General features: G+C 43.6%; 1 protein-coding gene across 5 annotated transcripts in view; it reads right to left on the reverse strand.

The window, feature by feature from the left end:
* The window catches only part of MCF2L (MCF.2 cell line derived transforming sequence like), a 178,591-nt gene that overhangs the window by 144,340 nt on the left and 10,175 nt on the right, over positions 1 to 24,076 (reverse strand). For 3 of the 5 annotated variants that reach the window (XM_019484966.2, XM_014600419.3, XM_059721058.1), the window contains exon 1: positions 3,120 to 4,285. The exons of 1 other annotated variant lie outside the window; for it this stretch is intronic. In XM_019484966.2, coding sequence (XP_019340511.1) covers positions 3,120 to 3,270 — 151 coding nt within the window. In that variant the 5' untranslated portion in view covers positions 3,271 to 4,285. Of the gene's footprint in view, positions 1 to 3,119; positions 4,286 to 24,076 lie in introns of those variants that run through there. One more of the 5 variants, XM_014600421.3, reaches the window with a different exon arrangement.

Here is a 24,076-nt window from a genome sequence, read left to right on the forward strand (position 1 = left end):
ATATTTTATGAGTATATGCCCAGGAAAAATCTTTGCTGTCGCTTGGAGTATGGATTTTTGTAACTCTGATCAGTACCATAAGCTATTTAGACACCTCAAGCAATATGCATTTGGTAAATTGATATATTTTCAAGAACTAAAGCATGAACTATAAAATCTACAGGAAAGACAGTTCAAAGATGCATTTTGTGGCTTACATGAAACAAGAGGCTAAATTCAAAATTCTTCCTAGAATATATGCACAAGTCACATATGTCACACACCCTTTTTAGAGGGGTTGTACATTTACTTATAAAAGATTGAGACTTATATAGTTATACGATATAGTTAAGTTGGCAGTTAACTTACCCTGGGCCACAGAATCTAACCAAGAACACCACTCTGAGAAAAAATAATAACTCCTCATTTCTGCTACAGAAATGTGTACGCGAGTCGTCATGACAGAATCTCACAGGAAACCTCCACCTTTTCCCTTCCTGTGCTCAGACCATACTACTCTTGATACATGAATTGCTTTCTTACCAATTGAACTTTGTTCCTGAAAAGCAACAGGTGGGACAAAAATGACTTTACAAATAAGCTTTCTCCAATAACTTCACTGCTTGGAATTATATCTTCAAATAACACTCTATGTACATATTAGGTGTACGCAGCTTGGAACACACTGTAACTTGACAGTCATCTCAGGCCCTGAAGTACGATGCAATGCCCTGAAGCACAGCCCTACTGTCTGTGTCTGGCAGCAGGGCCAGCACCTGCTTCCTGCTGCTGTTCACCCCCAGCAGTCTGTCCTGTGTTTTCAGGTCCCGTGGGTCATTGCCTCTGCCACATGGCTCCCAGTCCCTGGCCTTGCCTCTGTGCTGAGTGCTGCTGTCCAGGGCCAGCTACACAGAGACAGCCATGCAGGGGCCCAGACAGCCAGCACAGGATGTACCACCAGCATGTCCTCCCTATCGAGGCCTGGACCCCCCCGGTGTACACGCCCGAGCATTTCACCCAGGGCCCCAGCTGGAGCCAGGAGGAGATTGGAAACCTTGTGGTGCTCTGGGGGGGGATGCAGAGGTGCAGAAGCAGCTCACGGAAGGTGGGCGCTTGAACACCCACATTTATGAGGCCCTGTCAGGTGGTATGCAGGAGCAAGGGCACTCCTGGTGGGTACAACAGTGCTGCATTAAGATCAAGGCCTTGTGGGCACAGTGGGTGGCCATGACCAACTACAATCATTGGTCCAGTCATGCCCACAAGACCATGCCCTTTATGCAAGAGCTGACCAGGGTTTTGGCACCCTTGGACCCAGGCTACAACCCTGCCGCAGTCACCAGCAGAGGCGGCCTGCCCAAGCCCCCACCCTACCCCACCCCACCCCTACCCTCCGGTTAAACAATCACTGGAGGAGGGACCCTGGGGTGTTCAGCACCCTGCCCCTCCCACCTCCTTGGCTGTTGCATCCCCTAGCAGCTCAGGGAGCCCTGCCCAACAGCTCCTCCCTGACTTTTCTGCCTTCTGTTTTCCAACCATTTCCTTTTTCTTTGGGAGCCTCTCTTTTTTACTTTGTATTGTCATCACTATAGTGTTTCCCTTTGTCTGTTTTCCCCCCGCTTTCTTCCCCCCCTTACCTTTTGTTTTTTCTAATTTCTACCTATTTATATTTTCACTGACATCCTGTCACACTTTCTATATCCCTCATTTCTGTTTTCCTGATCTCCTACGAATTCCTTTTTTTACTGACAGTTTCTTTCTACCTTGTATTTTATCACTGCTGTCTCCCTTTGGCCTTTTTCTCCTTGCCTGCTTCCCCCTTGCTTACTTGTTTTACCTTTTGTCTTTCTAATTTCTACCTATTTACATTTTCACTGACATCCTGTTTCACTTTTAGCTTCTCTCATTCCTTGGAGTCTTAGACCAGCAGAGACTCCTTATGTCTGAAGAAGGGTGACTGCGCCTGAAAGCTTGCCTAAAACTTTTTTTCCCAGCTACTCAGTTGGTCTAATAAAAGATATCACTCAAAGAACTTTGCCTGCCTATGTCCTTAGACCAATACAGCTACAACCAAAAACCCTGTCAAAACAAATAATTTTAAAGAAAAATAAAATCAAAATACATTTTTAATAAACATCCATATATTGTATATATCATTTACATTAGCAACATTTAGCCTACCATTGCTACTATACATGAATATACATATTTGAGTGTATATACAAATGCGCATGCACATACAATTCCTTTCTCTATATATATACAAAAGTAAGTTATATGATCAAATAAATGTATGTAAATCTTAAAATTTGCTGTGTCCCATATAATTTTTATAGAACCCTAGTGATTCCATGAGTACAGTAAAACAGATGCATTTCTTCCAATTTAGGTCGTCCTTTTATACCAGATTTTCTAGGTGGTTTTATTTATATTTCCTTGACTGAACCAATCATTGAAGGTCTCTAGAAGAAGAGGACTATAAGCAAGCCTGTCATAAGCCTACAGAGCCCCAGAATCTCTGGGTATCCACTGCATAACACACCTGAGACTGCAGAAAGGGAAATCACATGTATGGGTTCCAGTATATTTTTTATGTATCTGTAGGTCTCATAAGGGGTTTACTACTTCCAGTAAATACTGACAAATGAAAAAGAGGGAAAACACTATTCAAGAATAGTATATAGTACACAACTCTCCCCAAAATTCCAGATTCAAGAACACCTGTTGGATTTTGATGTGTATATAATAAAAAGAAATGTTAATTCCTACCACCACTACAGCAGTCATTATACTGGCTATAAACATTACATCATTTATTGCTCTTAAAGACATAACAAAAAGTAAAAATACCTGTTATATTCAGTGATTTAGACACGTTTTTTATCAGCATGATTGAATGACTAGCTGATGTCTCAAACCAAATTTGTTTTCAGAGTCCTTCCAGAATAGAATCATTTTTTTTCATAAGTGTGACTTTCACTTTTGAATTCATATTTTTCAAATATAATTTACAAGAAAATTGCAAAAATACTATTTACATGTAACCATAATTTGGATCCAAGTGCTTTGAATGTAATGATTAATGAAATGACAGCTGCAAAACACCCTCCCCCCCCCTTCCAAAAATGAAGTCACCTCACCAGACCATGCTGGACGTGGGTTATTTCGAGAGCGTCTCTTTGGAATGGAACGAAGTACTGTGGATGAGACATTGTGAAGGATTTGGCTGAATCTTGTAAGGATCCTGGAATGACCTTCTTGTCCTTCCCTTAAAAGTCTGTGTAGAGACATGGATGTATTTCTTAATCTTCCCCCAAAAAATTATTCACCAAAAAAAAAAAGTTAGTGCTCTTCAGAATTGCACTCTTAAATCACATTGAAAAGATGCTCCTTTTTAATGCCAACTGCAGAACAAAATTTCTCCTGGAATACTTCCAATCCTGGGGACATTCAAGTACTATCAAGAAGGGATGGAAAAAGTAATAGAAGTTTGAAGAAATGGAAACAGGTGCAGGTCATTTATTTGTACTGTTTGTGCTTTTCCTCAGGAATCAAGCTGCATTCTTACAATAGAGAAGATTAATAAACTCCTGCAATTCTGCCCTATTGCCAGAAAATGCCAAGATAATTTCTAGCTGAAGCTACAAGATTCTTTCCACTCCAAGAATGTTTCACACCTTAGCTATGAAAATATAGCATCTTGATTATGCATACATTCTCTGTTTTCTTATCTTCATAAAAAAGGTTTCTCACTTAAGTAGGTCAGATTAGCAGAAAAATCCTTCAGAAAAAAACCCTGTTAAACAACACCTATTTTTTAAAAACAACCTTATGCACTTTTCACCAAAGTCAAATAGCCACATCCACTGAGACAGTTCATTTCCACAGCATTCACTATCCCACAGCTTTAGAATTGTTCATACAAGTAACTTGTCCCAATATATATTCAGATGCTTCTCATTCATGTGCAGAGATGTTCTGTAGTTGCAAGGTGGTATTTTAGGCTTTCACTGCAGAAGGGCACTTCAAGGTCCTCTTCATAAGTTTACAAATCAGCATTCATCCAGGCAGAAGTCTAATGTTGACACTCAGTGCACTTCCTATTCCTGCATCTCCCCCCTCCTCTACTCCCCTGAGGCCAGCACTGTGCTGATGCCAGCAAATGAGATGGAAATATCAATGCCAATACCAGGTTATCAACTAGGAACACTTTTTCACTAATTGAAATTTCCATTTTCCCCTCCACCCTGAAAACTGCACAGAACAGAGCTAAGCCCTTCAAAGACAAAGTGAGTTCCCAGAAGATGCAAGCAGAAATATTTTAAAAGAAAATTCCCAGGAAGATTCACGTTTAATAAACAAAGAACAATAGGAAGGAAGGGAGGGGAAATGGATCCCCGCTTTCTTAAAACATACCAGGAAATTCTGCACTGTCTGCTCCCCCTGTCTCTTTCAATGCAGGAGAAAGAGGAAATTGATAATGCTGCTTTACTTGGCAGTGAATATTTTCCACCAAATATATTTAACTATGTCCTGTATGGTAACAAATCTACCACAGCTTCAACACATATCGTTACAAAAATTAAACTGGAGAATATTATTCTGTGATGTGGCCTATCAGTATTTAACTCTACTACATGCTACTACTAACAGACCAACAGAAGTATTGTTTAGCAATAATGAAACTCTTCAATCTAGAAGAAAGTATATTTATTAAAAATTGAGATTTAGGCCACAGTAGAACTTCCTAGACCTGGCAGGGGATGCCATACATATTGGCTATGCTTTTTCACCTAAAGTTGTTTTTTGAATCATTAATTCCTGCTAATACTTTGGCAACAGCATAACAAGGTGCAACACCAGCCACCGGTGGGTGTCCCAGGGCTGGTCTAAATGTAAGCCCACCCACTTGCTTCAGGGTAAACTACCTGCGTACCTTTCCTGCCACGCCTTGATGATAACAACTGGAAGATGTCAATAAGGCAGGAGGCTGCCCATTTACCTGCCTTGATGCCAAGGGCCCATATACATGACTCCGATCTCCCCTTTACCATGTCCCATGCCTTGCAGATGGCATACATGTTCCTCCAGTGCCTCACACTGGGACCCAAGCTCCAATCTCACATGGAACTCTCACTCCCTACTGGACCTTGTAGTCCCAGTGCCTTCACACTGGGCTCTCCTTCTGTTCATCTCTCTGGACTCTCAGCCCCATCCCCTTCCCTACACTGGGCTACAATCCCCTTATCCCCTTGCCCCAGGAGGTTCACACACAGCTCCCTGTAGGCTTGGGGCCCCACTCCCCTGGACCCACACACTTGGCTCCTTAATGCAGCCTCAGAATTTGCTGCGAGTCTGTGTGCCATCTCTGGTCCCTTCACCTGGCCAGAACCCTGCCTCAGAACTCACAGTGAATCTGGGCCCTTGCTCTGTCCTTTGGGGTATGCTCCCCTAGCCATTCCCCTCCACGGGGTCACCCGCAAGGCAGTGGGGGCTGAGGCTTTCTGGCACCCCATACTTGCCTTTCACTGGGGAGGCCCCAGGTGTGGCATTTCCTAGAGATTGCCCTGCCACAACCAGCCCCAACAGGGTGTAGTTTTAGGTCATGCCCTAGGACCAGAAGCCTCCTGCCATTCCCATAGCTCCTTCCCTTACCTCCAAGATGTTGTGAGCAGCAGCTCTAGTCAGGTGGTATTCTTTTCCCGGCTGCTAGCAGCAGACTGCAGGCTTTGCTGCTCAGGGCCCTGCTCTTGTAGTGCACAGCTGGGCCCTGTTCCCAATCAAGTAATTAGGCCTGATTGGGAGAATAGCCAGCTACAGGCTGCTTTGCTGATGTCCCTGCCCCTAGAAGTAACAGAGCACACCCTGTGCTCTGTTACACAAGGGTCCATATATTACTTACACCAACAAACGCCACCTTGCACAAGGAAATCAGGAGTGCAAGGAAATAAATCGCTCTCCATACTTTCCTACTGCAAGTTTGGTACACAAAAGAAAATGGACATCCTGAACTTATCTTGCTGACAAAGGCCAACCATCACAGTTCTGGCCCCAAATTGCTACATTTTCTGTAAGAAACTACTGACAAACTACAAAATCTGACAATCAAGAAGAGTCACAGAGGGAAACTGAAATACTTGAAGCAAATTCCATTCGTTTTCTATTTTAATTATAAATTTGCTACAATAAACAATTGCATCACTGTGCAATGGCAGCTAGGTCAGTCTTCCTGAACCTGGCTTATTATACATGAATAAATAATAGAAGAAGAAACATAAATATGGAAAAAAAACAACTTTTTTGCACATTTAGCATTTTACTAAATGTTCAACTCAGGCAATAAAAATTAGAGTGAGTATAGAATAACATACATAAAATAAATGTTGGCAAAATACCACCTTTTTTAGTGTGAATCTTTAAGGAGGAGAAGTGGAGTAGTGCTAGCCATACACACTTATGCAGCAGGATGGCTCAGAGACAGCCAGCATAGTTCACTGCTGGCTATTAAGCTTCCAAAGTAGAAACCCTGTGAAACCCTATGTGACCTGGTAGTGATGGCTGTGGTTGGTCTGTGCCAGCCAGCTGCATATTCCCCCACAGCTGGCAGACCACTTTTTGTCTTAAAGCTATGCACACTAGCCTAGTTCTGATTGCAAGCCTAATGCTCTCTCAGACTGTGAGCGAGGTCCCTTTGGGCACTTGTGCAGTACACTGACAGAGCACACAGTCTCCTTTAGTGACTGACTCAACAGAGAAGGACAGCCTCCTACTACTACCGGAGAACAAAGTTACTTTGGTTCGAGTACTGCTGGCTTCTGCTATGATGCAGAACATACTTGGTTCAATCCAATAAATGCTAGTGCTTTAAGCAGAAGAGTTCTCCATTCCCCTCTCTGTCTGCTTACTAGCCTGTACACAATGGTGAAGTTTACCCTTCCTTGTTGAAGATTAAAGGTTTTGACTCAGGTTGCCAAGGTGCAAAATACCCACAATCTCATTGAAATCAGGCCATTAAGCTACAACTATGTCACTAGAAGTCATTTTTAATCTTCTTTCATGTGTTCAAATTTGTTCCTAGCAGCAAAGGAATTAATCACTACACTGGCTGTAGCAGTATGCAATCAGAAGGAAACAGATGGTGTAACACAGCATTTTCCCAACAGCAGCCACCCTCAAATTGCCAGAAAAAATAATCGAGATATTTTTCTTGCTGTTGTGTTACTATAACAAAAATGTACACAGACAGGATTGCTTCTGTGTTCTGTACTGCATCAACAGGCTAATTAGTTCAAAATATAGCAACATTATCTGAACACTAATTGGCAATACTAAGTAAGCAGCACCTGATCTTTCTCTTTACTGTGTAAACAGTAACAGGCAATGGGAAATACCTTTGTGAATATATCACATGACTATGCACAGAGTGGTGGACTCAGAAAAATCAAGGAAATTGATTTTTCTCATTGCTATTTGAATAATTTCTCCGTTTTTTGGCATACAGAATATTTCCATCACTTCAAAGCAGTCTAATTTAGGTTTTGTCAGTTTTCTTTGACTCTTAGGAATCTAAGACTTTTCAACATTATTTTGGCTCTTCCTTTGGATCATTGAATTAAACTATCATCATCTTTCGCTGCTTGGCACTCTCATTGTTTCTTTCACTCCCTGTACATGGTTCTTAGCTTTGCTGAACTTCTTGTTCTCCTGATTGTGTTTTTTCCCCCAAACACTAATGAATATTTACAGGCCTTTCTCAACATCCTCACATTAAATACACAGCTCAGAAATGTTCACATCATAGGGTAAATGACCTCTCTTCCCCATTTGGCTCTGGTAGCAGAATTAGTGTGATGCTAGGGCACAAGAGTTTAGATATGTAGAGGAGTACACATGCCATTACCTTGCAGTACTGTCTCTTGGGAGCTCCCAACATATGGGCAATGGGTGGGGATGAGTTAAAAGATCTTCTGCTACAAGGATCTTTCCATCTTTTCTCCAACTGTCTACAAAGTGAACGTATGAGAGCTGCAGGGCTTTCTTCAGATAGAGCTACAGTAGCAGCTATGCAATTATTTTTCAGATTAAAACAGGAAGGACTGCAGAGATATGCCATGGATAGCCTGGTATGAGAGCAGTTATGGGGTGAAGGGATTTGTGCTGCTAGGCAAAAAATAATCTAAAATTAAGTTTTCCTACAACAGCCTCATAAAAGCTAGGGATATATGCTTGTTCAAATCTTGTTCACAAGATACAAGTACTACATGTGTCCCTCAATTTTAGCACATTCTGAATGTGATCAGGGATAATTTGAACAGGAGGAAAAAGCAAAACATAGGAAGAGTTCATTAAAATAGAAAAATGTTCAAGTTATTAATTACCATATTTTATGGTGTATAGGTTGACACCATGTAAAAGTTGCCCCATATTTCTGTACAAAAATGTTCGGATTTTTGTAGATGAATTGTATAAGTCTACCCTGACTTAGTGTGAGAGGTGCTGGAAGCCCAGGTGGGCTCGTGGGAGAGGCGGCATGCTGGTGGGCTCCCAGGGAGTTAGTCTTCTGGGAGCTCAGGCAGCACATGGCCCGCTGACAGCCTGCCCAGCCAGCCCTGAAGTGTGCTGCCACCGTGGAGGAAAGGTCCAGGCCCCGGCCCCAGCTCAGGGGCTCCCTGGTCTGCTGGCAGCTTGCCCCCTGGCTGTGGGACAGGCAGTGAGGCTCTGCCAAAAGCAGGATTGGGCCCCTCATTGCTTCTGCCTTCAGCAGGCTTCTGCTGTTGGTAGAATGCCTGGCACTGCCTGGGAAGGGGCTGGCTTGCCCCAGGGGCAGCATGGAGTGTTGGGCAGGGGGGATGCCCAACACCCCTAGCTTCCTCCCTCTGCCCCTGCCCAACACCCCATACTGCTCCAGGGGCAAGCCAACCCCTTCCTGCGTGGCACAAGGTGTCCTGCCAGTCACCGGAGCCTGCTGAAGGCAGAAGCAGTGAGGGGCCAGATCCTTCCTCTTGTGAAGCCTCCCACTTGCCCTGGAGTCTGGGGGCTAAGCAGCCCCTGAGCTGCAGGGTGGGCCTAGACCTTCCCTCTGCAGTGGCAGCACTCCCCATGGCAGGCCAGGTGGGCTGCCAGTGGGCCACGTGCTGCCCGAGCTCCCAGGGAGCTTCTAGGAGGGTCCAGGCAGCACTCGTTGCAGGGGATGGTGTATAAGTCAAGGTTGAATTTTAAGAGTTAAGAATTTGGCTTCAAAACTTGACTCATAATGTGAAATATGGTAGCTCATAGAAAACAAAGTGTTCATATAACTTGCTGAGAAACATAATCTAAATTGGAATTGTACTGCATTGTCTAGTAAACTGGTTTCATTTAATCTTTATGGCTAGGGACAGAAGTTACACATAAACCAGTTTCAGTGATCAGAAACTAGTTTAAACCTGTAACAGAATAGAAGTTCAATACACATAAACCAGTTTCAAAATGGCTGAAACCGGTTTAAGATAAACCTAGTTGAATGCAGTATCAGACTTAACTGATTTAGGTCAAACTGGCTTATGAAACTTCCATCCCAGACCCCTCCCTGGTTCAAGTTCAAACAGAGTCCCCAGGATCCCAGCATTTTGCAGTCCTGGGCTCAGCTGTGCTGTCTGCTCCAGAGACCAGGGCTGGCTCTGCCCCTCTGTTCCCTAGCAGGAGCACTGAGGGCTGGCTCACTGTCCCCGCTCCCCCCAGCACCCCAGGCAAACCCCTGCTGGGGTGTGGAGCCAGGGAGGAGGGTTAAGTTTCTCTTCCCCCAAGTGTCCCAGCCGCCTGAGAGGATTCAGGATTGAGAGCATGGTCGGGGGTAGAAAGGTAAGAAAGGTTTATTGACTTAACAAAAACACAACTACGCGTAGTAACAAGGCAAACAATGACAGACAAGAATAATTCACATCGACAACTTATCGGCAGTCCCCTCTGATGCCTGAAGTACAACAAGTTTCTCTTTTCACAAAGCTCAGTGAAGTCAGGCATCCCCGATCAGCACTGTCCGAGAGGTACTGGGAAGGACTCTGGTATTCAGTCCTCGGGCTCCTCAAGATCCATGGGCCCACTGATCCAGGTCAACAGCTAACTAATCTTTTCACAGAGATGTATCTTCCTTCAGAATGATTTCTGGATGCTTTAGCTAATTTATAGCTTCTGAACGGTACTAATAATGTACAGCCACTCAGATTCTTTTTACTTCAACTGTCCTTAGACTGACCAATAGCAGTACAAGCCTTACATTCCTTTGATAAGGTTAATTTTAACAACACCACAGGGCCTTACAACTTCAAGGCTTTGCTAAATTTACTAGGCCTTACTTTATACAAGGCCTTACTACATCTTAAACTTTAATTAGGCTCTTAGCAACAACATATAGCTTAATATCTAAACAAATACAGAAAAATACTTGGTCTAATCTTCATAGAGCCTTCAGCAAGCACTTTTATCACACAGACATAATTTCAGCTGTCACACCAAGTACAGAGCTGCCTTGCCCTGTTTACTTAGTGCTGGCTGCAACTGTGGACTACAAATCCCAGAGGCACCTGGAAGCAGGAAGGAGAAGTGATGAGCAACTCTGTAGAGTCCTGCTGCTATGAGTGTGGACTGCAAATCCCAGAGACCTTGGGGGCAGCAGGAAGAGGAAGTGAACACATAGCCCATGCTGGCTACCTGCCAGAAAGCCATGCTCTAGTGCACCCTGGTTTCTGGCTTGAGCTACTGCAGGCATGTGGCTGCATTTCCTGAATCAAAACTGAATGTCTGTTCATTTGCTTATTGGTTCAATCTTTGCAGCTTAAACTAACCTAAAAAACTGAATCAATTCAGCCTTGGGCTTTTTGACTGTCTGTACTTAGCCTATGTGAAATTCATCCTAAAATTTTTCTGTTTCAAGTGTTTGAAAAGAAGTGCTTTAAAAGGGCAAGTTATATATTATTTTGTAGTATACTATATACATTTTGTGTGTGCATGGAAGCTCCATGCAGAATATGATTTTGTATTTTCTTTCTGTTTGTTTTCTAAGTAAAGAAACTAACAAAAATAAACAAGTTCCACAAACCAGTCATACAGATAAATCAGTAGATTAGCTGGGTTTGATTTGAACTGAATCAAAGTTTGATTCTGCTTCAACTGAGAGAGTGAGCATTAAGGACATGAAGAGCTTTACATTCATAAATCCATGAGTGCTGTGGAAGATGAAAAAACTTTGGGAAAAGCCTGATCTGAATGTCTGAGGACCAAATGTATTGTTGGAAGGGACAGAATCCATGGAGACATTAGAACACAACTTGGTTTGAGTTTAGATTTGTTAATATTAAAGTTTATGCAGTTGGCTTAGCCATTAAGTGCCTTCTATATATATTATTTCTATTCCTGTTAGAACTTGGTGAAAATATTAAGTTTGTTGTTTTATGCTATTTTGTGGGAGGACTGTTTGTGAGGTAAGGTACACAAAAGGGGGTTCCCATGATCTAATCTGGACAAGCAACCTTTTGTTTTTAATAAGTAGCTGGAAGAGGGATTGCGGGGAAAAACTCTCGGGTAGGGCGAGGGGTGTTAATAGCAACATACAAACACCTGGGCAACTCTTCCAAAAGTTCTTTGTGAAAAATAGTCTCAGTAATTCTAAAACATGAGACGTTGATGACAAGCAGCTTTTCGAATTTCCCAATATAGTATCAGTGAATCCTTGGAGGTAAGAAGGTACACTGTTCGAGCACCAGTTGACTAATTAGAATTCCAGATGCAAGCCTTGAATTAGGTTATGAGTGAAAATTAGGTTAGTGGTTCAAGTTAGTCCTAATTGAAAGTCTCTACTCAAAGATAAACCATGACTGTAATAGAAGATGAGTATAAGCAGATTATGACTGAGTCAAATTGACAGTTTCCACTATTTATGCATGCACAATGTGTTGCTCTATCAGATATGCCAGTCCTTCACTTTCAGGAGTATTTTAAAGTTAACTCTCACAAAAGAATTAACTTTTTTCCTTAACAACACATTTCTGTGTAATGAGGCCTTCAAATGACTAAAGATCAGTTTAATGATTTAAAAGCTCCAAAAAACAAATGTCACCATTAATGCACTTGTAAAAGAATCCTGTCCATCACTGGAGGTGTTCAAGATGAGGTTGGACAGGCATTGGTCAGGGATGATCTAAATTTAGGGAATCATAGAATCATACCTAAGAAGGGCTGGAAGGGATATCCAGAGGTCATCTAAGTCCAACCCCCTGTATGACGCAGGATCATCCCTATTCAAACCAGGTTATACAAAGCCTGTGTCAAACCTCTTAGCAAAACCACAGGGTCAATCCTGACACAACCACAAGGCATAACACCCATATCTGCCACAGGTAAAGCAGGGGAACCATGGTGGCCAACATCCTGCTTCAGTAAAGGTTGTTAATATACATTCAAGAGATCCCAGGTAAAGGGCCATATGCCCTGGTTTGGCTGGGACAGTCCCAGATTTTGCAAGTTGTCCTGGCATCCTGGTGGGTTGGTAAGAATTGAAGCAAAAGTCCTAAGGAGGATGGGCAGGCTTGAACATTGCTCCTCTGGCCTGAAGGAGGGGGCTGGGGCTTGTGCATCTGTGTGGGATGAGCTGAGATGGTGGAGCAGGGCAGGGTGGGAATGTGTGGAGGCCCATGGCAGAGCTTCATCCCCTGTATGCAGAGGCTGGATGTAGTGTGAGGGTGGGACTGTTCCCAGTTGGGTCCAGCCTCTGCAAAGCAGAGATGAGGCCCAGCCATGGGCCTCCATGCTGTCCTGCCCTTCCTCACCTCACCTCACCCTCCCATCAGAGCCCCTGGTAGCTGCAGGATCATGGCTGTGTGTGTACATGTGTGCATGAATTGGGACTAGGGTGTGCCAGTGCTCCTTCTGGGATTTAAAGCCAGAGGCTCCTGGCTGGAGGGTCTTGCTCCTCTCCTTAGGGCCAGACCGACTGCCATACTTGGGGTCAGGAAGGAATTTTACCCCATTGTCAGATTGGTACAGATTGTGGGGGTTTTCACCTTTGTCTGTAGCGGGTATGCAGCTTTCTACCTGGGATCTCTTGAGCATATTGTAACAACCTTTGCAGCAGCAGGCTGCTGGCTGCTGTGGTCTCCTGCTTTATCTATGGCAGATAATGTGGCTCTGCGCATTGTATCAGGTGTGAAGGGCCTGACAAAGGTAGCACAGGGCCTGCTCCCATCATGCTAGGCTGGATGGGGGCAGCACAGGGCTGTATCCTGGTACACAGGGCCAGGTGGAGGCAGCAGAGCTTGATCCCAGGGTGCTGGGCTGGGTGGAGGTGGCATGGGACCTATCGGGGCACACCAGACCCAATCCAGGTGTACAAGCACAGGGGAGGCAGTGCAGGGCTGGGTGGAGATAATATGGGGCCTGAACCTGGCAAAGTGGCCTGGGACCCAATCCTGGTGTCCGGGATCTCATCCAGTCTGTGGACTGGCCCTGTGCCATTCATCCAGCTTGCAGAGCCAAAAGGTCGAGCATCGTTGGTTTAGGACAGTTTGGATAGGTGTGATCCTGCCTCAGGCAAGGGGTTGGACTAGATGATTTCTGGAGGTCCCTTCCAGCCCTACTTCTCTATGATTCTGTGAATTCCTATATGGCAATGTTTACATTTCTTTGAAATATTATCAGAAATAAAGGCTGAAGCCTAAAATGTACTGCTCTTGGTAGCTGTCCCATATTGTAAGTCTGACGACCAGTTCTGGCATTATATTGTGTCCCTTCCTCCGTCCCCCAGAGAGAGAGAGACATGCAGTGTACCAAAGTTATGGTCAAAGATGGTGCACACATTCCAGTTTGTACAGTGTTTCTATATTACCGGCCAGGAATAGGGATGCCTAACACTCAACTTGATGGCTTCTCTCTGTCTGTAACGTGGTAACTCTTACAGACCACTTTGATCAGTAGGAAGAATCCAACTGATACTGGGGAAAAGTAGAGAACCAGAGCACCTGGAAAAGCCTGGTTTTCATAAAGTCCCTATTTTGTGCTCCCGGCAGATAGGAAACTCAGCCAAGTCATCACACTCTTTCCACACCTTGCTTGCACACTTCAGTGTCCTTAGTGGAAATGTCTCAGCAGGTCAGGACTCAGGAATCAAAAATGGAATAGAGTTCCATGAAATCAGGAACAGTGACTAAATAATAGTCAGGCAGGAGATCGGCACCCTGTGCTGGGTCAGGCATTTACCTTTGCTCAGTCAGAATCGGTTTAGCTACTTTAAACTATGCTCATGTGGTGCTACTTTGGGTGTTCTTGAGAGAAAACCAAGGCTGGGAGCAGGCTTAGGGTTACTGGAGGACTGCTTTGATAACTGATTAAGTTAGTTCATGATTTCACAACATGCCTCCACCTTCAGCACCACATGGGCACTGTCCAGAGAGAGCTGATAGGACTCAGGTAAAACTGTGAAGAGAAGAGTTGCCGTTTATATGATTTGACAAAGAAATTCAGGATTTTTTTAGTAGTATCCTGTAATACTGCTACAGTTCAGACATTGCAGCCATGTCTACATTGCAGGCTTACTTTGCCAGACAGTGTCTTCCTCCATAGACACCATCTGCCCAATGGAAGCAGTGTAGCCACATTCATATAGTGCTAAGGAAGGGCTAATTAGCAATGTCAGGTATGTTTGCAAGCACTGTTGCCCCATCTGATGTGGTCACCATCCACCAGCTATGCCTACTTGAATAATGATGACTAGGATGAGGGAGGTATTTATTTTATATGAACTAGCAATTGTGGGGGCTTGGTCACAACTCACTATGAAAGAAGTTGCATAAGCACCTCTCACTGATTACCCTTCTTCAAACATCATTATTCAGGGTCAGCTTAAAGGTGGGTCTTAAAGGTGAAATGCAACATGGAAATAACCGTCAGTGAACAGAAGTGCCTTTAAAACATGCAGTAGAAAATAAGTTCCAATTTGACAGTTGTAAGCCTTTGACAACCACATACTTCAGGTGCTACGCATCTCTCCCGCAGAAAGAAATGTTCCCTTTATGTGCAGGGAGGGCAACATACAGAGATTTCAGAGCAAGATCATTTGGATTTCTGTTCCAACCTCTTCCATTGTTTGGAACTAATTCTTTATAATCCTCTTTTTTGTTTGCCAGTTTTGATTTGTGTTTGGTGGGGGGAGGGGTTGTTCATTTTATCTGCTGTTCTGTTAGTTACAAGTGCTTTAAAATTAAAGTCAATGGTCATGTATTAAAAATATTACACTGATTAGAAATGTATAATATAATAGTAATCTCATGTTAACAAAAGACATATTAGTGTTTTGTAAAGTTGGCATGTAGCTATAAATATCTTTTGGACATTTTGTAGAAATTCCTGTACTGTAGGAAAGTTAAAGCAGGTTTCTTAGGTCATTGTTAGTATGCAGCATTGTTTTTTCCACTACAATTTTTTAAGGTTATCTGCAAGGATGCAAGACTGACAAATCACACAAAGGCCAACATGAAACTTTGTAGAAAATGTGAGAGTTTCATAAAATAACGAACAGAAAATTAATTTTAAACTGCTAATTTTGATTACCACCAACCACAGGCTGAGTTTTTATATTCTTCTTTTTTTAACACCTATTAACAGATTGTAAATCAGGTTTGCCAGTTTCTTAATCCAACTATCCCATTCCTAGTCTAAAATGCTGATCAGACGTGGGGTGGGGGGTTTCTGTTTGTTTTTCAGTTAGATAACAAATGTCAAGAACATGTCTTAAATACATAGGTGACGACAATAGGTATTCAAGCAAACAGATCTCAACCAAATAAGAGCCCAAACAATCTTAGGCCTTCTGGAAATGAAACTGATTAGAGTCAAGTTTTAAAAATAATGAATTATCTGACAACTGAGAATAAAAAGGCAACTTTCTTTATAAAATGCTGAAATGAATGCTGTATGATGCAGTTACTATCACTGCAATTCTTTCTCAATTTTGTGGACGACTACCCTGTGGGTGCTGCCTCTTTTTTAGCAAATGTGTTTAAAAAAAAAAAAAAGCAAGCCCTCATGACCCTGGCATTGGCTAAAACTGTGATGTGTTGATGTGTGCCAAGCTTTTGGCTATATAAAGTTGCTACTGATTTCCCATTGTTGAATATATTGTATAATGATGTTTTTCTTGGATCCAGTAGTGTGTGTTCTTGCATTTCATATTTCTGTCTTTTGGATTTTTGACTCCTTAGACTAAAAATACTTCAAATGGATCCAACAAATTCCGTTTCAGCACTGTCTATTCATGACTACGCCACTGTATAACTAGAATCTAGAGTGAGCTGCAGCAGACAGCCTAATGTACAATGCATCTGCTGAGCTTCAGGGACCCTGTACAATGTTCAGTCAAAGGGTTTTTGTCTTTTTTGGGGGTTTTTTGGTTTTTTTAAAGTCACCAAAGATTTTGTGAATTACACACACTGAACAATAAATAGGCAATGATGTAATGGTGGATTCTTTTGACGTGACCTCACTACATACAAACACTTGAATGAAAAGAGCCTTTCAAGCAAACCAGAAGCTACAAAGACTGCACAGTACAAGAAACTACCATCTTAGCTTACACCTGACAGAGAACACATGCCATCCCATTACTTCATGCGGGTTCCTTCAGGGGCGTGATGCCTCAAACAAGCAGCACGGTAACTGGGATTCCCCACCCATGAGAGCATTCTAATTGATTCCCCCCAGAAATCACTGGTCTTATAGAGGGTTGAGACTGCTGTTCTTTGTGCACATGGATTGCTTTTTCCAATACTCTAAATCAGTAATTCTTAGCCAGGGTGCCTGGAGTGCCTTCAGATCCTTTCAAGGGTGCGGCAGAGTGCCACAACGTTAACATTGGTAGGTATACACACATGATTCAGAAGATAAACCAGAGATTTCAACTAGAAATCCACAGTTGTGGTCTTTCTGAGTTCTTTGCAATAAAAGAACTGCTCTATTATTTTTCGGTAGGGGGAAAAAAGAGTGAAAACAAAGAGCTGGCAATTCCCAAGGCATGCCTCAAGTCTATCCAGGGATGCTATGCCAGCGGTTTCTACTTGGCTCTAGACCTCATAGTATTGTATTAGAAGCAAGTAGTGCTCCTTTTTACTGCACAGACAGCCAAACTGGAGACTGGGCCATTGCAGTTGTCTGTGCTGCCATTTGTAATGCGTGGAAACAGAGCACGCAGCATTCCTTTGTCAGCTATGAATGGGACTGCATTGGATACCTGTGCTCTACACTCGTAAATACAGAAAATACATCAAGAAAGCACCACACCAATTGACCTGCCTTCTGTCAGAAAATTAGATGGATTTTTGGACACATCCTGAGGGACTGGGATCATGTAAGGGAGGAAAACAAGAGATTCACAGATGTTGTGAGAGGTCCACAATAATCCATAATTATAAAGAGACACAAACACACACGCACACCATTTTGAACACAACGCACAAGGAATCCCAATCAAATGAGAATAATTCTGGGAAATATTTTGTGGCTGATATATAATCGAAGAAAACTTAACAGAAGAGTTAAAAATAGTTTGTCAGTCTCTTTTCAAATATTAAACTGCAATATTCATCTCTAAATGTAAACTTTCCCAAACTTAGGATATTCTAACAGCTAAAGTTTCAGGTCCATGTCAAACCTTTAACTAGCAGTGAACCCTGCTGCTATAGTGGATATATTAAAATATTTAGATTAGTTCCCTGGGCCACATCCCAACTATTTCTTCCCATGCACTGCTACAGCCTGGGGACGGACTAGCTAAGCAGCAGCTCTGCAGAAAAGGACCTTGCAGAAAAGCAGACAATAAGATGTATATTAGTCAGCAGTGTGCCCTGTTTGCCAAGACGCCTAACAGCATACTGGGCTGCATTAGTAGGAGCATTGCCAGCAGATTGAGGGAAGTAATTATTCCACTCTATTCTGCACTGGGGAGGCCAGTCCCGAGTCCAGTTTTGGGCTCCACTACATAAAGGATGTGGACAAGTTAGAGAGAGTACAGCAGAGAGCAATGAACATGGTTTGGGGGCTGGGACACATGACTTCTGAAGAGAGGCTGAGGGAACTGGGTTTATTGACAGATAACAGAACAAGGAACAATGATCTCAAGTTACAGCAAGGGAGGTTTAGGTTGGATATTAAGAAAAACTCTCTCAATAGGAGGGTGGCGAAGCACTAAAATAAGTTACCTAGAGAGGTGGTTGAATCTCCATCCTTGGAGGTTTCTAAGATCCAGCTTGACAAAGCCCTGGCTGGGATGATCTAGTTGGGGATGGTCCTGCTTTGAGCAGGGGCTTGGACTAGATGACCTCCTGAGGTCCCTTCCAACCCTAATTTTCTATGATTTTGTGATTCTTCCTACTCAAATATTTAAGTGAAGATTATGAAAATTATTGTGACTCATATTGTGGAGGCTCTGCAAGAAGAAGAAAAGTGGCTAAACATTTTGAAATAATGATCTGATCCTCAAGGCCAAAAGCCTAAATAAAGCCAAGGCAAGTAAGCCTTGGTCCAGAGATCTAATGCTATCTTTGGGGAAAGGAAACAAATCCTTCTGCCTAGAACAGGGGCTGGCAAAATGCAGCCCATGGCTCAGATGCGGACTGCCAGGCCATTCTATCCCACTATCCCACACCAGGTGCAAGTAATTATTTTGGCTGGAAGGCCACTTACCAAGTTTTGGCAAACTGTTAAGGGCCACATGGGTAGCCCCACCCCCTGACAGGTGTCCCGCACCCTGGTCACAGTCTTGTGACCAGAAGTCCTGCCCCCTAACCCCTGACCTTTGCCACCAGAAGTCCATCCCCCTGCCCCAGGAAGTACTCCTTTCAGCAAGGGGTTTGCCACCTCGGAAATGCAAAAATGCCAAATTATATTCTAAAAGTAAACATCGATAACATTAATTAATTGATTTTAAAAAGTATTTTTGTCCTGGTTTACATGTCTACGTGTAATGTACATAGAGGTGATTGTATATAATAGTTTAAAATGAATTCTTACTTTTGTATATTGCGGGGGTGGAGGGCGTGGGGGGTGGGTATAGGTTTGTGGGGGCTGTGGGTATGTGGGGTGTGGAGAAGGGAGTGGATGTGGCTGTGGGGGATGGATAGGCATGGGGTGTGTGGATGTGGGGTGAGGGAGCATGTGGGTGTGTGTATGTGGGTATGTGGGGTGTGGGTGGGTATGGGGTTTGTGGTGTCTGTGTGTATGGCAGTGTGAGGGGGTGTGTGGGTGCATGTGTATGGTGGGGGTGTGTGGAACTCACCCTATGAACACACACGCACACACTCTGTCCCTCCCTACATACACATCCACACACACACTCTACCCATCCCTACACACACGCACGTGTGCACACACACTGCCCCCCTCCACACACACACACACACACACACTGCCCGTCCCTACACACACACACTCTGCCCATCCCTACACACACACCCCCATGCACACACGCACACACTCTGCCCATCCATACACACACACAAACACTCTGCCCCTCCTCACACTCACATGCTCTGCCCATCCCTACACACATACTCTGCTCCTCCCTCCTACACACACACACACACACACACACAGTTCCTCCTTACACACACACACACACACACACACACACACACACACACACACACACGGTACCGGCATAAACCCCATATTCCTGTGGTCAGGCGATGCAGCCAGGAGACATGTGGTGCTGGAGCAGTGTCAGAGAGGAAGACAGGGAAATGACTGGGGGTGCAGTGGGGCTGGACTGCTTGGTCCTGCCGGCTCCCCCTGGGTCCTACTGCCTCTGGCTCCTATAATCTTTGACAGGCAGCCCCACAGTGATGGCACATGCAGCCCCAGTCTGGGGGTGCTCCTGGCCACAGGAACCACTTGTGGGGTGTGATGGGACGGGGAGAGGGGTGGAGGTGGCAGCAAGGGTGTGTGTGTGTGTGAGAGAGATTGAGAGATATGGGGGTCAGGGATGGGAGAGAGAGGCCACCAGAACTGGACTAGAGCCCTGTTGCCTCCCTAGAGCAGCCTGTGGGGGGAGAGGGGGGGGCAGTGGGTGTTTTGGCTTGCCCAGCCCATCCCTAAGTCTCAGTCAAGGGCTTCCCCAGAACAACATGGGGATTGCTGAGGCCTGGCCACAGGCATAAGGAGCAGAACAACAAGGGCTGGCACTACTCAGAGCTACAATGCAGTGGGTGGTACAGCTGCAACTGGACTCACGTTTTGGTGTTGGGATGGAGCTACCGCCAGGAGGGAACTAGTGGGGGCAGGCAGGGACTGTGGGTCAGGAGTGAGGGGCACTGGTGAAGCCATGGGTTGAGAGTGAGGGGCAAGGGCAGGGAACTGGTATATCAGTGCTGCTCAGTGCCCCACATCCTGGTGAGCAAAGGGGAAAGGAGCAGCTCTGATTTTTCTATGACAAAAAAACCAAAAGCAAATGCCAAAGTGTATAGATATTTAGAATTTGTTTAATAAGATGACAGAGGTATATGTGTAGGGAGGGGCAGAGAGAGAGAGAGAGAGAGAGAGAGAGAGAGTGTGTGTGTGTGTGTGTGTGTGTGTGTGTGTGTGTGTGTGTGTGTGTGTGTGTGTGTGTGTGTGTGTGGGGAGGGGCAGAGTGTGGGTAGGGACAGAGGCTTCCAAATTGCTTTAAAATTGTAAATATATTAATAAAAGATTGCCCAATTGATTTCTCTCTATATAGTGGTGTTTCATTTTAATTGTGGAAGAACACAGATTTTGGGTATTTTAATGAGAATTTGGAGGGGTATCAGATAATTTGCAATTTTTAGACAGGGAACACCAGGATCTCTGCTAGTGAGGCAAGTGGTGGGACCTGGGTAGAAGAGCCTGCCCAGGGCCAGCACCAGGGACCCAGGACTGAGGACTGGTGGGTAGACAAGGAAGCTGACCTCTTGGCCATTTGGAACCAGAAGGACATGTGTTGACAGTTCAAAGCAGGTCACTGCAACAAGGATACCTTCTGGGCAATAGCTATTCAGATGGCAGAGTGGAGACACCAGAAGACATGACAGCAGTGCTGCCTGAAGGCCAGTTGGGCTGCCATGGCCCGCTGGCAGCTGGCCCAGAGATGCAGGTGACTCTGCTACAGTGCCCATACCACAGCCCAGCCAGATGGCCATGCAGACCCCATCTGGGTCTGGCAGGCACGCAACCATGGGGCCACAGGTCCAAGGGGGCATATGCTGTCGCAGGTGGCAACATTTCACAGTCAGGCAGCAGCCCCCACTGCCAGACTATTGCAGTGGCTAAAAGGTGCAGGTGCCACTCTAGGTTAGGGCCGCTTCATCAGTCCAGCTGGCACAAAGGGCTAGTGTCCCCAGATACGAACTGGCTGGTCCTCAGAAACTCCCTGAGCTGCTCACCAGGGCAGCTTTTTATACTACTGGGGCCAGAACAGGTGCTGGCCTCAGCCTCTAGCTCCCCCTGGCTGCAGTTCCAGGAGGAGCTGAGCAGAGTCAGTTTGCTATCAGTGGCACAATTTGCCCCATACCAAAGTGCATGTTCAGGCACATGTGCTGAGGCACAAATCTCTGGCACAATTTTGTGCTGCTGCTGCAAGTGCATGTACCTGCATGTGTGGATGTACCCACTGAAGGCATACCTCAAGAAAACAGATGCCAATATCAAGAGCTGGGAGGAGCTGGCTGCTAACAAACTCCAATGGCACCACAACCTCAACCAGGTGGCAGCCCATTTTGAGGTAAAGCGTCTTGTCCTCAAAGCAGAGAAGAGGGTGTGGAGGAAGGAAAAGGAAAAGAATCCCAGTCTATAGGCTACTGTCCTCTGCAGAAAGACCTGCAACTTCTGCAGATGGTTGTGTAGCCCAAGGATTGGACTCTTAAGTCACCTCAAGACCCATCATTGACACATGGTAGAGATCATCCTTGAATTGAGGGATTGCCACCACCAACATGGTCATTACCCATTAGATACACCCAAATCTGCCACCTGCTTTAGAGAGGGTTACTATGGATCACTGTTCCTGAGCTCATAGGAAATAGAGAATCTACCTGTGTAGTTTTGTGACAGCTCATTTTGCATCTGTAGAAGCACTACTGTGGTCCAGATGCATCATGGCTTTGCACTTCCATGAAACAACTGTGGGCTTTTTGTGTTGAATTGGCTATTTCAATTCATCTATGAATGCATAATTTAATAAAATTAGGTCTTGGTTATTTCAGAGTTATGCAAAAGCAAAAAGCAGTGAAATAAAGTCTTTGACTAGTGTAAAAATTGCCACTTATACACAACCTGTAAAAACGTTATTATCTATTTAACACCTGTTAAATAACAGAACAATAAACATGATTATCAAAATCCTTTGACTCCCTCATCAAAAGGCAGGAAAACGGTCTTCAAACTTGTATTAGCTCTTTATATACTAGCAGGAATTGGAAACACGTGCATTTAGACAGCACAGATTTTACGCACCCAACTTCAATATTACTACAAAAAATATTTTTTGGCTGAAAGCAAAGTTATGAGACTATTATAATATTGGCAGAATTTTCTAGTACAGGCAACTAAATTCTATTCAGAATCTCAGGAGAACATAATTGAACAAATCATGGATACCCAGTACTATCAAGCACTATCAGCTGATTAGGTTATCAAAGACAAAGGGAGTAAATTATAAATTCATTTATAATGGATAGATTAGGCTGCAAAATACTGAACATATTCAAAGCCCTCTCTCATTTCCCAATTTACTAGCTCCATTCAAATTAATTAAACAAAGGATTGTGTATTCTTCTACTTCTTTCAGTGTTCTGGAAATAAAGGATTAGGAAATAATAAGGAACTGTTAACTTTTGCACATTGTAAGTCAAGGGATCCCTAGAAATGGTGAACACAAAGAACAGAACAGTTTTCCTCACTATTTACCACTGCTACAATGCTTTATGTAGTGTATTTTTACTCACACAGTTTAACAAGCTTTTAAAAAAAATAAAATTCGGCTAAATATAAGGTTAAGGACCAGAAGTGAATATGAAATATGGGTTCAAGCAGAGTACTTACCACCAAAAAAACCAGATGCAGAACAAAACTCTTCTATTTATTTTTATCTTTAACTGTCTTGAAAGCTGCTTTCAATAAATGTCATTCCTCATGTCTGTACATCTTTCAGAATATATACTGCAGTATTCTACACATAAAGACCCTTCTGTGAAAACTCACTGGCCATTTAAAGCCCCCTTTTCCCCCCACCACACTGCCATTAAAGGATCAACTAAACAAGTTCCCCATTATTTTCTGAAATGGATACCTCTTTAATAAAATATCTCTAGCATTTATTCTTAGACACCCAGTGGCAAAATCTTCAACCTATATAACCTATATAAAACACCTTTTATTTATAGCTTGTTGTTAACAGCCATATCTGTTATGTGCATGATGTTAGCTTCTAAATGCTCCCATGGCACTTATAAACAAGTGTGGCTTTTCATGAAGTTAAAGACCTAAAAGGGTCATTACAACTATCTACTCTAATTTCCTTCATAGCATGAATATAATTTGCTCTCACTAACTCCTGTATCAAAGCCTGTAACTTCTGGTGGAACTAGAGAATAATTTTAACAGATTTCACCTGGCTTCACCTAAAATATGGCCATCACAATTTTACAAAAAAAGGTCACAATTAACAATAAAAATACTCTTCCAGTTTTGATATCAACTTAAGGAAAATGCCACTGTTACAAATGGCACAGAAACTTGTTTTCCATGTCTGCTGTACCATTAGAGATGAGACATTTGAAATAAATCATCTTACTTCAGAAATTAAGGTAATAGAAATTAGAGTACAAATAAGTTGGTTTCTTATCCATAACAGATAAGTTATCAACAGCCATGGGTGGATCTAGGATTTGGAAAAGTGGGGTGCAGATGGTATGGTATATAATCACATGAAAAGCAAATGAACAATTATTTACTTAATGTCATTCAACTTTCTAAAAGTAGCGTTTTATTTGGGAAATGTCCCTTTAATAATCACTTTGTTGGCAGCCTGTATGGTTAAAACTAAGCTTTTAGCTATTAGAATTTC

Source organism: Alligator mississippiensis, chromosome 1, assembly GCF_030867095.1.
Source record: "Alligator mississippiensis isolate rAllMis1 chromosome 1, rAllMis1, whole genome shotgun sequence".
Lineage (NCBI taxonomy): Eukaryota > Metazoa > Chordata > Crocodylia > Alligatoridae > Alligator > Alligator mississippiensis.